General features: G+C 36.1%; 2 protein-coding genes across 3 annotated transcripts in view; both read left to right on the forward strand.

Annotated features, from left to right (window-relative positions):
* Positions 1-15,341, forward strand: part of LOC120333736 (microtubule-actin cross-linking factor 1-like) — a 113,031-nt gene that overhangs the window by 82,574 nt on the left and 15,116 nt on the right. For both annotated transcript variants that reach the window (XM_078109587.1, XM_078109588.1), the window contains 29 exons: positions 19-169; positions 379-590; positions 672-805; positions 937-1,129; positions 1,202-1,368; positions 1,435-1,591; positions 1,956-2,085; positions 2,971-3,006; positions 3,513-3,548; positions 3,946-4,067; positions 4,138-4,260; positions 4,377-4,506; positions 4,588-4,787; positions 4,880-5,060; positions 5,136-5,290; positions 5,418-5,556; positions 5,764-6,081; positions 6,161-6,330; positions 6,620-6,841; positions 6,963-7,190; positions 7,314-7,526; positions 7,595-7,756; positions 7,836-8,006; positions 8,088-8,254; positions 8,349-8,508; positions 8,875-9,210; positions 9,548-9,649; positions 9,775-10,032; positions 10,113-10,313. In XM_078109587.1, the coding sequence (XP_077965713.1) occupies positions 19-169; positions 379-590; positions 672-805; positions 937-1,129; positions 1,202-1,368; positions 1,435-1,591; positions 1,956-2,085; positions 2,971-3,006; positions 3,513-3,548; positions 3,946-4,067; positions 4,138-4,260; positions 4,377-4,506; positions 4,588-4,787; positions 4,880-5,060; positions 5,136-5,290; positions 5,418-5,556; positions 5,764-6,081; positions 6,161-6,330; positions 6,620-6,841; positions 6,963-7,190; positions 7,314-7,526; positions 7,595-7,756; positions 7,836-8,006; positions 8,088-8,254; positions 8,349-8,508; positions 8,875-9,210; positions 9,548-9,649; positions 9,775-10,032; positions 10,113-10,313 (4,974 nt within the window). The remainder of the gene's footprint in view (positions 1-18; positions 170-378; positions 591-671; positions 806-936; positions 1,130-1,201; positions 1,369-1,434; positions 1,592-1,955; positions 2,086-2,970; positions 3,007-3,512; positions 3,549-3,945; positions 4,068-4,137; positions 4,261-4,376; positions 4,507-4,587; positions 4,788-4,879; positions 5,061-5,135; positions 5,291-5,417; positions 5,557-5,763; positions 6,082-6,160; positions 6,331-6,619; positions 6,842-6,962; positions 7,191-7,313; positions 7,527-7,594; positions 7,757-7,835; positions 8,007-8,087; positions 8,255-8,348; positions 8,509-8,874; positions 9,211-9,547; positions 9,650-9,774; positions 10,033-10,112; positions 10,314-15,341) is intronic.
* On the forward strand, positions 10,331-15,335 carry LOC120333739 (uncharacterized). The gene is made up of 5 exons (XM_078109591.1): positions 10,331-11,398; positions 11,483-11,577; positions 11,677-11,890; positions 11,970-12,138; positions 12,214-15,335. The coding sequence occupies exons 1-5, from the start codon at positions 11,027-11,029 to the stop codon at positions 14,454-14,456; spliced, it is 3,093 nt and encodes a 1,030-aa protein (XP_077965717.1). The 5' UTR covers positions 10,331-11,026; the 3' UTR covers positions 14,457-15,335.

Below are 15,341 nucleotides of genomic sequence, written 5' to 3' on the forward strand. Positions count from 1 at the left end.
TTGAAAATTTTTTTTAAGATACAAGCAAAAGAAGTTGAGCAGATTTTGCAAGATGTTACCAACCATGCAGCAACTGTTCAGAAACTGGAAGAAGCCGCCCGTGACGTCATTGCTCTACCACAGGAGGCGTTAGAGGATAGTGAACGAAATGATATCAAAAACCATGCAGGTAAGTCATTACTTGTAATTTTGATTTGTAAATTAATGGAACCGAATCATAGGGTTAACGATTTGGGTCACTCTTACATAGGCAAGAGATTTGATATATATTCTTGGAAACATTCACCTTATCGCTTGTTTATCTCTTAGACTTAGCGGGAAAAATGGGCAACCATAATATACTGGTTTTAATATTAATACCTTCATATTTTATGTCAGGTACTACTCGAAAACGGTATGATGATCTTCGATGCAAAGCCACTGAGAAATCAACTGAATTAAATTCAGCATTATCGAAGTCACAGGGAATATCCGAGAGACTTGAATCCTTACTCAAATGGCTGGATGATGTTGAAAGGCAGTTAGGTCAAAACAAAGCGGACACTGTGGCGCAAATTTCAAAATTGAACAATAGTTTTGAGGAAGCTAATGTACGTAAATATCTTTCTAAATTCTGTTTGGTTTTTCCGCTTTTTTTTAAATTTTTTCTAAATTTATATTTTTTTGTTCAGAAAATTAATGATTCGATCAAACAGCGCCTACCAGAAGTCGCAGAAGTGAAAGAGGTTTGCTCTGGTCTGTTAGGTGGAAGAGATGGCCTGGCTACAGACTCTCTCCACAAAAGAACGAGTCAATTAAACACCAGGTATTTGTAAATGTCTTATGTATTTGGTTAGTTTTTGGTCATTTATACCCTTTACGACACAAATGGGCATGGTTAGTTTAATTATGAATAAATCCCTTGTAAAATCTAATATTGAAATATATAATTTACAGGTTCGCCCAAGTTGAACACGGTACTTCACTGAGATTAGGCGATCTTACAGAACTTCGAGAAAAGCTCGCTCCTTTTGAATCAAACTCAAACGAACTGTCGGATTGGATCGAATCTATTTTAGATAAGTTACAAACTGAAGACGATTCCGTTCCCAATGAAAGTCAACTTCCGAGTGCTGAATTAAAACTTAAGGTTAGTATTGAATTATCTCTACCAGTTCTCATCCTGAGCTCATGTGCTAAATCGTCATGGTTTTGTTTTCAGGAAATTAGAGACGAAGTCGAAAGCAAGCGTCCTGTTATTATCCAGACATTACGCGAAGGAGAATCCATTGTGGGCGATTGCCGCATCAGTGACGCAACTCCAGCGCGTGACGTCATGTCACACTTGAGTAGCTCTTGGGAAGAATTACAAGAAATATTGGCTGAAATGTATGTATAAACTGTTTTTATGGTCTTCGCGAGTTTTTTTGATAACAAGACTCTTTCTTGCTTCAGGGAGGAAGATGTCACTGCTCGACGTGAACAAATGACGTCATTTGAAAAATCAATGGCTGACTTTACGTCATGGATGAAGTCAGTGGATGACGCCGTTGGTGACATGAAAGATTCTATTGTTTTAAAAACGTTGGAGGAACAAATTGAGAAAACACAAGTAGGCTTGTTTGTCTATCTAGCTAGCTCGTCTCAATAGCGCGTTCATATTTATATTTTGTTTGTGCATAAATTTCGTTAGCTTGCAATGTCGAGAATGGGGTTATATAGTTCTCAATAACTAAATTGAAATATAATTGTAATAAATAATCAAATAATCAATCATTAATTCTCAATAATCAAATAATTTGATAAATCTTGTCTTGCAATGGAACAGACAGTTGCATGGGTAAGATAATTTCTCGGTTTCACCGTTGCCTATCACAACTTTCATATTTATTTCCTAACGAATGTGAGGCTTTCATATTATCTCAATCCACTACATCTAACAAACTTCCAATACTCAGTATATTCTCTGATTTTAGGAACTTTTGGATAGTTGGGAGGGAAAGACAAAAGACCTTGATCGCATATATGATCTTGGCTCTTTTGATCTGAAGTCCAATATCTCGCCATCGAGGAGAAGATTACGAGCACATCGACGTAAAAATAAAGGTATCAAAGAAATTTGTTTTTACTTTGAGTTTTATCCGAAACGTCTTTCGGCTTTAGTTTTTGGTCTTTAAGGTGAAGGTGTTTTCTCCTCTCTCTTCATAAGCATGTAACTTTTTGCTGTATACTTCCGCTATATTATTTGTTTGATATCACTATATTGAATACGCTACAGTCTGATTTCATCGAATATGCCGAATATTACATTGGAAAATTGGAATGAAATTTGGTTTTGCCAAAAATTAAGACGTTAATGCTGAGTAAACAATAATAATAATAATATATTTGAAATACCATACTTTATCTTAGGTGAAGTCTAATTTTTTGAATATCCTCAGTTTCTTGTCAAATGCAACGCTTTTTTGGCTCTTTATTTTTCTGCGTTGTATGAACAGATTTTAAAAATTCACTATGGATTGAAATTAAGCTCAATTCAAACCAGGGAATACATATATGATTTGCTGTATGTTCAGCGAAATCGCTACAGGACGTCATATACGTTATAAGTAGATCTACTTCTCAGCTAATAGTAGGATCTCAGGCTTATTGGACGTCATTACCAATTTATATATTTAATAATGATGTGTACATTATTGAATTAATAATTTACTTTTTGTTTATTTTCCTAATTATATTTCAATCAACTTTGGTTGCATTACCATACCAATACTTAATTAATATTACTTTAATATCACCATGATTTTTTGGTATTATTATTATTTATTAATAAATTTAACACTAACAACTCTATATTTTATAATTATTTGAAAATAATATTATTTATTACATTTTTGAAGTAATATTATTTTATTTATGAATTTTAACATTATTTTCTTCATTGTTCTGTTTTGTTATTGCTTATCACATCACCTATCACACTGGATGCAGGCATGCGTAAAAGCAGAGCACGGCTTAATCAGAAAGGTATTCTAAGTGTTTATGCTTTAAAATTACATATTGTGACTGATCAATCATATTCATATGACAAATTAACGAAATATTCATTATTTATCCATGGCCATGGTCAGTTTAAAACAACATGTTTACATAAATAACAAGTGGGTTTTATGCTGTTTGTCATATTATTGATGGCTTGTTAGTTAACGATTTGTGCATGCCATCAAACGAGTTTTTCCTAAATTGTTAATTTTCAATTTCATTTATCCATTTTTTTTTTCAATCTTATACCAAAGCTTCAAAATCCGCATTTTGTATCATGAATGCTTTGGATCATTTTATTTTCCTCAAAAAATTGTGTTTAATTATATGTTATTTTATATAATTCATACACTTTGCATGTCGAATGTTCTTTACGTTTACAAATTGTTATATTGCCCGGATAACCGGCAAATGCGATCAAATGCATACCATTTTTGCATAATTTTATTGAACTATTTCTAATCTCATCTTCTTTTGAAAATTTCTTATAGAAGAGACGATCGATTCAAACTCGGCCAATGGAAAAGGTTTGTATCTTACACATAGGTCGTGATGTTTTGGGGGTATTTCTGTGAATTCCTATATCAAATCATGAACCTATTGAATTTTTGTTAACAAAATACATTACACGTTTGACTTAATTTAACGCGTTACTCTTTTTAATTAGCAAAAAATGCAATTATTACGGAAAAAAAATATTTTTTTTCTAATCTTTATGTCTATTTTTTTGAAACATAGCTTCACTTTATACCAATCACAAAAAAATTTTTTTTTTATACCAGTGTGCATGCTTTATCAATACGTACTTGTATGTGGTTGTCACGATATATTAAGCTTTGGTACTCTCAGTCTAGTTATTTGCGTTACATCGATATACATTTTTCTGCATTTGTATATTAGAAGTTTAAATGAATTTAATTCCAGGTCCTACAGAGGCCCAACTTGAAGACATAAACACAATGTTTGAGGATTTATCAGATAAAATGTCCGATAAACAAGCAAGTTTATTGGAAATCAAGGAAATGAGAACAAATTTTGACAATCAGGTATGAATGAAATATCCTCTAACGATAAATTCACTTGAACAGACCTTTTTCATAATTCTCTCGTTTTAAGTCAAATGAAATAGAAGAGATTTTGAAGTCAGCCGAATCCGAGAAAGACGCATGGGACAAATCTCTCGAATCTTCCGAAAAAGCTGACATTGGAGCAATGAAAAATAAACTCGTAGAGCACAAGGTTAGCTTGTTGTTATTTCGTGTATTAATCTGCATTATTGACGAAAATACATCATTTTAATACATTTGTAGTGTTAATTATCATCTTTCCAAGTAGTAATTTCTCACTTGTTTCAGAAATGGCGGGAAAATTTTCTTTCTCACACCAACGAATTGCGGAATGCTACAAATGTTTCTGTGAAACTCTGTGAACCGAAGCCTCGTGCTGAAGGTGTTCCAGATGTTCAAGATCAAATCAAAGATATTAGTAAGTTTTTTATTGTAAATTATAAATTCATTTTCAAGCAGCTTGGATAATTTTTGCTAAATAATGACTCATTGTTTTCAGATGATCGCTGGAAGAAAGTTTTGGAAGATTCGGATCAATATGTTTCAGAATTGGAAAGTTCATTCGGTGCTCTTGGTGATTTCAACACAAGAGCTGCCCAGCTCAAAGACTGGCTTGCCGACAAACGCAACATGTTAAATATGTTAGGAGCGACTGTTTGTGACCGAACTGTTCTTGCTACTCAAAGCCAGCAAGTTGAGGTAATTCTAATTTTCAATTAATTCTAGTTAGGTGCAATAATTATAGATATTAATGATAAAATATTACTACATAACGAAATACTTTTGTTCAGCATTTACAAAAAGACGTTGACTGTAAAAAGCCACATATAGAAAGCTTGGTAGACGTTGCAAAAACGCTACCAAATGCAAATGAAGTTCAAAACGATCTGTCTGTTATCGAGGGTCAATGGGCTGATCTTAAACGTGACCTCGTAAACCGGAAGTCTTCTATTGATGGGATGGTCAACAAAGGTAACCTGTTCCTTCTAAAACTAAAACATTTTTTTCCCATATTTCACAAAAATTTAACAATTCTTGTTTGTTTAGTTAACGAACTCGATAAATTGTCAAAGGAGGTTTGTGATTGGTCAAAAGACATTTCGTCATCAATTGACGAACAAATGAAAAAGCTAGATTCCAGATTGGAAAACTTACGCCACGAGGAAACGGAGATAAAGAAAGTGATAGAAGCTCAAGTTAAGGTCTGTCTTGCTGGATAAATGGATCAATCCAATGTTGTTTTTCATTTTTGAAATCGCATTTATTTCTCCCATTGTGCGTTCGTTCTTCTTTTCATAAGTTAATGAATTCTTTGGTTTTATATTTTAGCCGAATGCAAATAAAGTTGAGAGATGCAAACAAATTGTCGAAGAATTGACAAAGGAAACCTCGGACGAGTCCATAGAAATGATGAATGAAAAATCACTGGCCGCTGAACGAGCCCTTGAAGGCGCTAAGAATAAATTAGGTAAATTTGTTTGTTCGATTTCAAACACGCCGTTGATTTAAAAACTTAGGCGAAAATTTCGGAAGCGTCGTGTAAACGAACGACTCAATGTTGCAGTTAACTTAAAGTTGTTTTGTATAAGCGCACAATTATACTAAAACCTCGCCAAAGTGTAAATCTTCGCCGTTAAATCATGTTTACTCATTTATCCAATTCTTTTTAATTCAGAAACGTACGAAATAATATTGAAAGAAGCACAAGAAAAGAGTCTGACTTTCGGAAAATTGTCGGTCGAGTTAAGCTCCTGGATTTCCGATGGGCATGACACAGTGAAGTTATGCATTCCAGCTCTTGCTGAGGAGGATTTGCTAAAAAAGCAGGAAGAATTATCGAATTTACTGGAAAAAGCAGAACACAAAAAAGCAGAGGATTTGAAAATTGTCACCGAATGTGCAGATCGACTGAAAGAACTTTGTCCAGCTGATGCTGGAGTCATCGAGTCGAAGAAATGTATTCTCAGCACTGATTTGGATAAACTCATAGAATGTAAGTGATTTTAATTTAAACCTGACATTTATTCTATGTTTTCTCCTTCATAAATATAAAACGATTTGACAATTTTCAGCAATTTTGAAAGCTGATCAATGCATTGTTGAATTGCTTCAACGTTTACATGAGTTTGAAAACCTTTCTGCCGAACTCGGAGATAAAATAAGTGATGGTGAAAAGCAACTCAAGGAACACAAAATTATTCCACATGAAGCAAGAACTGATCGTCATGTTGAGGCACTCAAGGTTAGTCTTATTTCTGAACAATTTTTCCAAGTTATTTGCTTATTTATATTTTTTGTTCATTTGTGAGGTTTCGTATTTTTGTAAAGTCAGACTTCAATTTTGTTAAAAAATCAATATTTCATAAGATTTCGAGATTGATTCATAAAATTTTAGAAAATATCAATATTTTGACAATGCTATTGTAAATTTTCAGACTAGGCTAAAATAAATCCCAAAGATTTCTCGATTAGCCAATTAACGGCCATTTGTTAGAGGTGCATTTTGAATGCTATTAATTTTATATTGTTAGATTCTACAAGGAGAACTTGCGTCGCTTGCTTCACAAGTTGTGTATTTGGAAGACTTTGCTGCCGAACTGAGCAAAGACTCTCCAACCGGGAATGACTACGCAAGCAAGCGCGTGACGGAAACTGCCGATGACATCAACAAAAGATTCCGATCTCTGAAAATGAGTTTAGATGCTGAATGCGGAAAACTTGCTGACACTGTTCAACAGACAGAAAATGTTCAAGTAAGCCATATTTTCTCCGCATTGCACTAAATATATTTAATGACATATCTAATTCATCAAAATAACTATTCTTGTGATATTCTTGTAATTTTATGATAATTTTTTACTAACAATTTACCAGGAAAAAGTGCGCGATCTCATGTCACGCTTGAATGACATAGAGGAAGAATGCGACCAATGTGAGCCCGTAGGGCGCAACGAAACAACATTACATGCACAAAATAATGAAATGACAAAATTGTTTCAAAAGAGAGACCTTCTCCATGATGAAATCGTTCAATTACAATCAATGTATAAAATCATGGTAACTAATGGTGACATTATGGACGACTATAATTTACAACGAGAGGTATGAATTTTAGAATAGCTCGTATTAAAAATAAATTTAATTTCACTATTCTACGAACTAACCCAAAAACACTTTAATGCATCATTCAAATTTAATTTTACTTGGAACCTCGTTTTGATTTAGGTCGAGATGATCACTCGCAAGGATCAAAGACTGGGCGCCAGGCTCGGACAACGCAAGGATGAAATCACGCGCATCTTGGAACAGGTCAACACTTTCTTTACAAAAATGGCAAAAGCAATTGAGGAGATAAATAACATCTTCGAAGCTGAATCAAACCTTGGAACAGACGCATCAACAGTGGACGAAATTTTACGGCAACAGAAAGAATTTGAGGTAATCAAATCTTGTTTTATTATATATATATAACAAATTTCCACGTTTTTACTTTTTTATGTATTCAGAATTTGCGCCAAAACTCTTTTGAACCTCTTCAAGCTACAGTACAGACGTTAAATTACAATGGTCACGCTCTGGTGATCAGCGCCGCCCCTTCTGTACCGACGAATCACATCACAGATGCTTTGGAAACATTAGAACGTTTGTGGAATGAATTAGCTAACAATGTAAGTTAATAAGTCACTGCTTATTTTATCATTCTAATTTATATGCAGTATCTTTATACATATCACATAATGCCAACAGGTCAATGCTCGTTCACTCAACCTACAGAAGGCGCTGTTGAGTTGCGGACGTTTCCAGGACGTATTTGCTTCGCTTTCCTCCTGGTTAAATGACGCTGAGCAACTCGCAGCAAGTCAGAAATGTCCAAGCTGGGAATATAAAGTCCTTCTGGCACAAATAGAAGAGCAAAAGGTATGCTGTGAATATCTACAGCAAACTATCTTATTTATTCCAATTTTAAACTATTTTCCTAATTTAATTCTGTAATTGCAGGTATTGCAAAGAATGGTTGCCAGCCACCAGGAGGCAGTATTATCCTTTTTACGGGATGGGTCTCAAATTTCATCAGATGCCTCCCCGGAAAGTCGTGAAAAAATTAACAAACAATTACATGAGTTCAAGCAAAGATGGGAGACGCTTTGTGCTAATGTGGAGTCGAGGTATGTACTACGTTGGTCAAATACAAATACAATTTTTTATCGAGAAATCCGTATAAAAATTAGTTCACATCGACACCATTATATTTTATTTTAGAGACAGTCAGCTCAAATCAATGATCGGCGATGCAAAGCGGTTCCACGAGCTTACAGAGGATTTTTCTGAATGGCTTGAGAAAACGGAACGTTGCCATGCTAACAATGACGTAATTGGCACTCAAGTTGAACGAATACAAGAGCAACTAATCGAACAACAGGTATAGGCTGGTACTATAAATAATGCATGGATGGTGTTGGGCTATGTCGCAATCATGTCATTTTTGGTTCTCTATAACTTGGACATTAATTGATTTGCGTGTTGATGAATTCTACTTTGCCAGAATGTCCATCAGTGTCTGTGAATTTGGTCCATGTAACGAGTGTGAGGTTCGCACTATGAAATAGCTCAAATATGAATTACACGCTAGTTACTACTTCTTAGAGCGAATTTTTTGTTCTGTCATTTTTGTTGTATTTTAATCTATCGTTTGGAAGCATGATTTCGTCACAAAGCCTAATTTGTTGTTGCTGCATGTTTTTAATTATGCTCATCGTAATTGCTGCGTCATGGTGTAATTGCACAGAAACTCACGGATGACATTGGAAAACATCAGAGACAGCTAGCAGATATATGCGATACCCCGTTGTTATCAAAAACATCGGAATACTCGCTGGAATTACTTCAGGGTCTTCAAACAAAAATAGAAAGCATTAAGGGTAGATATGAAGCACTAAGAGATCGTGTTGAAGGCAGAACCGCTATCATGAAGGAGAACTTACGCCTTTGCCGTCTTTTTAACAAAGATCATCTCAGACTTTTTGCATTTTTGTCCGAGGCTGCTTTGAGACTACAAGATGGGCAATCTACACTTTCGGACGCTAGACCGCCTCCAGTGGGAGAAGTATACCTCGAAGTGAAGGTTTGTATGACGGCCAAGCTCCAAATTCACACAAATTTAATTTTGCAATAAAAAAATGTGGCCAGTTACATCATGTACACTGATAAGTTGATTTTGAAAGCTCAATTCACTATGGCCGTATCTGATATAGTTTGATTATCAGTGGGAGAGAAGCTGCTCAAGTCGTGCATTTATTCATTTGCATGTCGGCATGTTTTATGTGTGTTTTGTGCAATAAAAATCTCAAATACCTAAACTATTGAACTTGTAATTTCCTGTATATTTTATTCACTACTGCTTTTCGCTTATTCTGAAACCTTTGATTAAGTTATCCACCTAAACTCTGACATCCATTTAGGAAATACATGAGCAAATTGTATCCAAGCAATCAACCGTCGAAGCAGCTATGAACGAAGGAAAACAGCTTATGATGAAATGCTCTGGAGAAGATACCATTCAGGTTTGTGCGAAGACTGTTTTTTCGAGGCGTCATGTTTCAAATATGATACTAAACCTACCACAGTTGTTAGTGCTATATGCATGGAATGTAAATCATGCATTGGTATTAATCTATTGTTATTTCAGGTACAGGAAAAATTAGAAAGCATCAAAGTCAAATATGCCGACCTTCAGTCGAGATCTGCTGAACGTGTGGACTCGCTTGACCGTTGCTTGAATTTATCCCAAGAAATGCAAAAAGCTCATGTCGCTCTCAACGAATGGCTTGACGCAAATGACACATCTTTGCTTAATCTCGGACTTGACGTAAAGGACGTTGACGCAGTGAGACAATCTAAATCGTTCTCTGGTGAGGAAACTAAGAAGTTGGATGACCTTATACAGGTGAATAATTACTCTATATTTTAAGCGATCTACTCAAAATTATTTTGTTTTTACATTCGGTTTAAATTTTATTTATTTAGACGATACATCCTGAAGAATATGAGCCTGTTTTAAAAACGATTAAAAAATGCGCCAAAGAGTTGTCTCGTGTGGCATCTCGTTGGGGAGACGAGCCTTTGCAGAGCGTTGTTTCGGAAGACGAATCACGCTTCAATGCTCTTAAGGCGGCTCTTCAACGTCATAAAAATTCGAAAAAGCTGACAGAAGAAAAATTGGAATCGGTGAGTCAGATTTGATATGTTATGAGGCGGGGTAGACTTTGGATGTCACTTTAGACTAATTTTAATCACGTAGTGATTTCAGATGAAGATTTTGAATTCGTATAATATTAATGTGTACGTCAGATTTTGTTTCAAGCTATTATGGTCGCGCTATCGCCCAAATTAAATCTAAGCAAATCGCACACTAATAATGGAAAGCATCGATGAGGGAAATTCGTTTACCATGCTTGATTCGGGATAGAAACTTGTAATTTCAGATTTTACATCTGTTCGCAATCCTTTTTCAGAGTACTTATTTGTGAACCGTCTCACATTTTCATTGTTCGGTATGATTGCGCCATTAAAGGCTGCGATTGAGTTTAATAGAGTAAGGTGGAAGTTGCCAGGGATACTCTTTATATATAGGCGAATGTATAGAAATAGTTTTCAATTAGACAAACCGTAGCGTGTGAAGAAAGTAGGTTAGGTACGCAGAGATTTGAATTCCAGGTTCACTTGAGAAAGTCGTGAAAATAAGCTGTCAGTTTTCAATCTACAGAAAAAGCACATTTGTTCAGGTATATAAGACAATATTTTACAATGTATGTAGAGATTCTGGATTAGAAACTTTTGATTTAGAGTTGATACACATAGCAATCGCCGCATTTGTATTCTGATTTTAATACAAGATGATTTTGTTTCTGTCCATTTACCTTTAAAAAGTGATTAATTTCATGATGTTGTCGTACAACAAAAAAGTGCGTTTGAAGCCTTTCGAGGACATACAAATGGCTGATTTTAACGTTGAACCGGATTTACCGCCTGTAAGATTGCGCCAACGCGACAGAATTAACCGGGTTTACCAAAGCCGGAGCAGAGCAGACATAACTAGTGCTCTCGACTTTCGACCAATGTCTCGCCCTGCTTTGAGTTCAAATGATCTTCGAAAGACTAAGTCGTATTTTGATTTGGAAACAACTCGTTCTAATTTTGGATCAAGATCAAGTGTGATTCCGCTGGAAATACAACATGAAATTGCCGAAAGCTCGAGAGAACTCATAGAAAGCTTACCCAGAATGACGGCAGTGAAACCTCAAGATATAAAGGTGAGCTGACAGAATCCTGTTTGCTCATATCTAACATGTTTCATATGTATACCACATGTAACTAGTGTTAGTGCAATTTTTCAGAAGGATAATCTTGTCTCAGTAGACAGCCCTGCTACCAAATCTGGTGATTGTCTGGTCGTGATGCCTCAGAACACAGTACCAATGGCCAAATACAGGTAATCAATATTATTTGTTTTTATTAATAAGATGGTTTTTTGCCTTCCATTAAGTAAAACACTTTTTATCCAATTATATTAATTTTCATGTTCTACCAGAAAGAAAATCTACGAAGGACTTCCAGATAGCGACAACGAAGACGGTGTATTAACCGATGCACAACAATGGAACAAATCAAAGTTACTTGAAAACAAAGGAAAGGTACGGTCTAATTTTCATGCTGATTCCGACCAGCCTGTTGTCAGGCGAAGACGGAAGTCTTTATGGGCAACACCAGACGAGCTCAGTGAGGCACCGCCGAAAACATTAGAGGTAGATATCCGTCTTTTTTTGAAATAAATAAATATTTTTTATACACCTGAATTAATAATTTGTTAATTTTGTTTGCAAGGAGGAGATTTACAAGCCAACATATATCGTCGGTGCAAACATGTCCGAAGAAAACCTATTTACGGCTTTGACCAAAGGCCAACCACGACGAAAGTCACTCGCCTTCATCGGTAATGTTGTTTCTAAATTGACGAAAAGGAAAAACTCGGCTTACCACGACGAAAGCGATGGTATGTGCTGTTTTCTTGTTCATTTATTGGTATAATTGATTTATTTATAACTAATGTGCTCTACTTTGCGTTTAGATGGGAATATAACCTCTGAGGCGGATGATGTTTCTGAGCCAACATTGCCTCGCAATCCGACCATGGTTACTTTTGCAGAACCTGATGCCGATGAATTCAAATTTACGACAGTTGAGGACACTGGACGCTCAAGTTCCACCTTGTCTTACAACAATGTTGAAATCAGTTTCTCCGCGTCTCTCAGTTCAGATAAATTAGTTTCAGCAAACTACGACAATCTGGAAGAAGATAGAGTTGTTCATGCACCTATTGCTCCACCACCTCCTATGGCATTCATGGATACAAATTCAATGATATCTTTCAGTGAATTATTGGTTGCCCAAGCTGCTAGCGATCATCGTGATCCAGAAAATTTGCCAGACATTCCACCACCTCTTGATTATGATGTCACGTTAACTACATTTCCGCTTGATACCATACCGGAAATTGATAACTTTTCTTCACTTTCTGATGTTCCCGTATTTATTCGACCCCCAGAAAGTATATTTGAGAAGAATGATGATTTAACCAGTGAAGACAACGGGTCAAATGACGACAATCCAAGACGCGTACGTCGACGCACTTCAAGAAGGCAGCATCGCGCGTTACGTGGGAACTCTATGCGCAGTGATGGTGACTATTATGACGACACAGAACGAGAAAATCGTGTACGTCGCCGGAAGAGCACGAGGCGTCATCACAGCAGTAGAAGTATAGCCAGAAGTGAGGAAGAAAATGACCACGGCGTTCGACGCAGGAGTACTCACCGATCACGAAGACGCGAAAGTACGCGCGGTGATAGGATTGGGCACCGAGTTGGTGTCGAGCAGTTAGATCGTACTAGAAGATTGAAGAGCGACGATGCGATGGAAAATCCACTGAACGCGTTTTCAAAACTAGCATCCTACGTTGAAGCTGAAATGAAAAAAGTCCTCACTTCTAACGAGCATGAATCGCCCGATCATGGCAATTCCGATAAGAACGAAAATCCGGTGGAATCTTTTGCCCAAAAACTTGTTGCACTTGTTGAAAATCGCAACAAATCAAAACCTGTCAACAGCGAACATGAGAATAATTCACCTGGGACCGATAATTCCCGCCCTGCTGCTGAAGATAACACGACAGAACCCGTTGTCACTTCAAACAGCATCGATAACAAAAAGGCAACAGTGAATGATCGAAATATTAAGATAAATAAACAACATATCAGCAGTGCAAAGTACTATGTTGGTGAAACCGAAATTCTCGTCAATAATTCTCAACACGAAACTGTGCCCACGCCCGTGTATACTGAAATATTGTCCAGTCAGCGAAATGCAACTTCAAAGCATTCAGCTAGGGATGTATTGAGCCGCATTTCAGAAGATTTGCGAACAGAAAAATCACGCTCTGAAGTCACCAACGAGGCAGTGATAACACAAAATTCGGATATAATACCTGCTGATAATGATATAAACTATACGAATAAGTCAATTGTGTCTTCTAACGAAAATGGATCCGATCAAGCAATAACCAATAAAACTGTTATTCGGTTACCAGGAATCCAGTCCAAACCAGATGAAACAGCGGAAGGGCTGGTAAAAAGAGTTGAAAGTTTTCTAAACGGAGCTTCCGAAGAGGGTGAGGCCCAATTTCAACGAGTGCCTGGTAGACAGTGGGTTGTTGAATGGGCACGCTGGGAAGAAGTAACACAGCAGAATGGGACGAAAATCAAAAGAAAAAAAAGCGAGAAGGTTGCTCGAAAAAGTAGCGTTAAAAGTACCGCATCTACCTCAAGTATAGGTTCATTTTTTGGAAGATTTTTCTCTCGCTTCAAACCAAGAGAGGAAGTCCCAATTAAGAAAGAAATGGAAGTTATTGCCTGTGTCTACATGGTAAATACATCTCAAAGTGGCCCTGTGGGTGATGAGATACAAAATGACATAAATGATTTGCCAGGTATGAGTGATTTTGTGTCAAGAAACGACAACAGGGGTATTGTAAGTTCGTCGAATCACCCTCTAGTAATACAAACAGCCGAGAAAGATCCGCCCACCGACCTTCGTCAAAAACTGTCCGGTAAAAATGGCAGGAACTTTTACGAAAGCGAATCCGAATTCAGTACCGGATTTGTTGCTCATAACATTGGCAAACACGGTTTAAACAAAGCCTATCTTTATCAAGGAACAAGCAAAGACTCCGGAATGTATGACGGTCCGAGTTCTGACTCACTAGACGAAAATAAAATTATAAATCGACGGAGGAGACCATCATGGGCTAATTAAACAAAATAAAATAAAATAAATTTTCATTCAAGTGATGTGCGATTTTTGCGGTATTTATAAAATCACTTCAGTCTCATTTTTAATTTAAGCTACACCGAACCTTTGAGATTCTAATAATCCAATAAAATTCTCCTTTCGCCCATTAGTGGACTTACAAAAAAGCGTACCTTCCTATAAACTAGCAAACAACGCTAGAAATTATCACAATAATTCCGTTTTTAAAACCTTTGTTTCAACGATTATTTTGCCAAAATCACGATACATCTTACTTTTTAAATATTTTACCCTGTCAAAATCAACGGGATGAGATTTTAAATTTTAAAATGTATCCTATTTAATTGATTGATTTGTTAACAATTAATGAGATCTTCTTCTTAATATGTTGAATCGAATATGCTACAACCTCGATGAAGATGAAAAAGTTTGGAAGAACGATAGGTTAATCAAGATCTTGTAATCGTCCGACTTATTTGTTGCACTATCATTTGAATTTTTTTTATTTGTAGTTGTCAATAAGAATTTTACTTTTTTTGATTGCTTGAACTTATATTTAATGAAATTAAAATTCCGATTTTGTGGTTTCTCACGACATGTTAATAAAGGTTCATTCAGGTGCAGCATGTATCACAAATGAGAAGTTCGTATCCAAGCAGCCGTTAGTTTGATTTGCGTTGTCACGAGAGATATTTCTAAACTGTTGGATATATAAAATAGCCCTATCGTGGAGTTTCTAGATAAGCTTGACGTTATTTGTTCCAATGGTAAATATTGTCATTAAAACATGATGTTTTATCGACCGTGCTTGATCGCGATCTGGCTCATAGATAATGGTAATCAAATTACTACATATTTTGCTTCTGACTTATCAAAAATTCTTAACATCCT

This window comes from Styela clava, chromosome 15 (genome assembly GCF_964204865.1).
Source record: "Styela clava chromosome 15, kaStyClav1.hap1.2, whole genome shotgun sequence".
In the NCBI taxonomy this organism is placed as follows: Eukaryota; Metazoa; Chordata; class Ascidiacea; order Stolidobranchia; family Styelidae; genus Styela; species Styela clava.

What these genes read in the sequence shown, in the direction of transcription:
- LOC120333739 (XM_078109591.1), top strand. Translation starts at nt 11,027, where the DNA reads ATGATGTTGTCGTACAACAAAAAAGTGCGTTTGAAGCCTTTCGAGGAC. An exon ending in TGAAACCTCAAGATATAAAG is followed by an intron (nt 11,399 to 11,482) that starts GTGAGCTGACAG and finishes GCAATTTTTCAG; the next exon opens with AAGGATAATCTTGTCTCAGT. An exon ending in TTACCACGACGAAAGCGATG is followed by an intron (nt 12,139 to 12,213) that starts GTATGTGCTGTT and finishes CTTTGCGTTTAG; the next exon opens with ATGGGAATATAACCTCTGAG.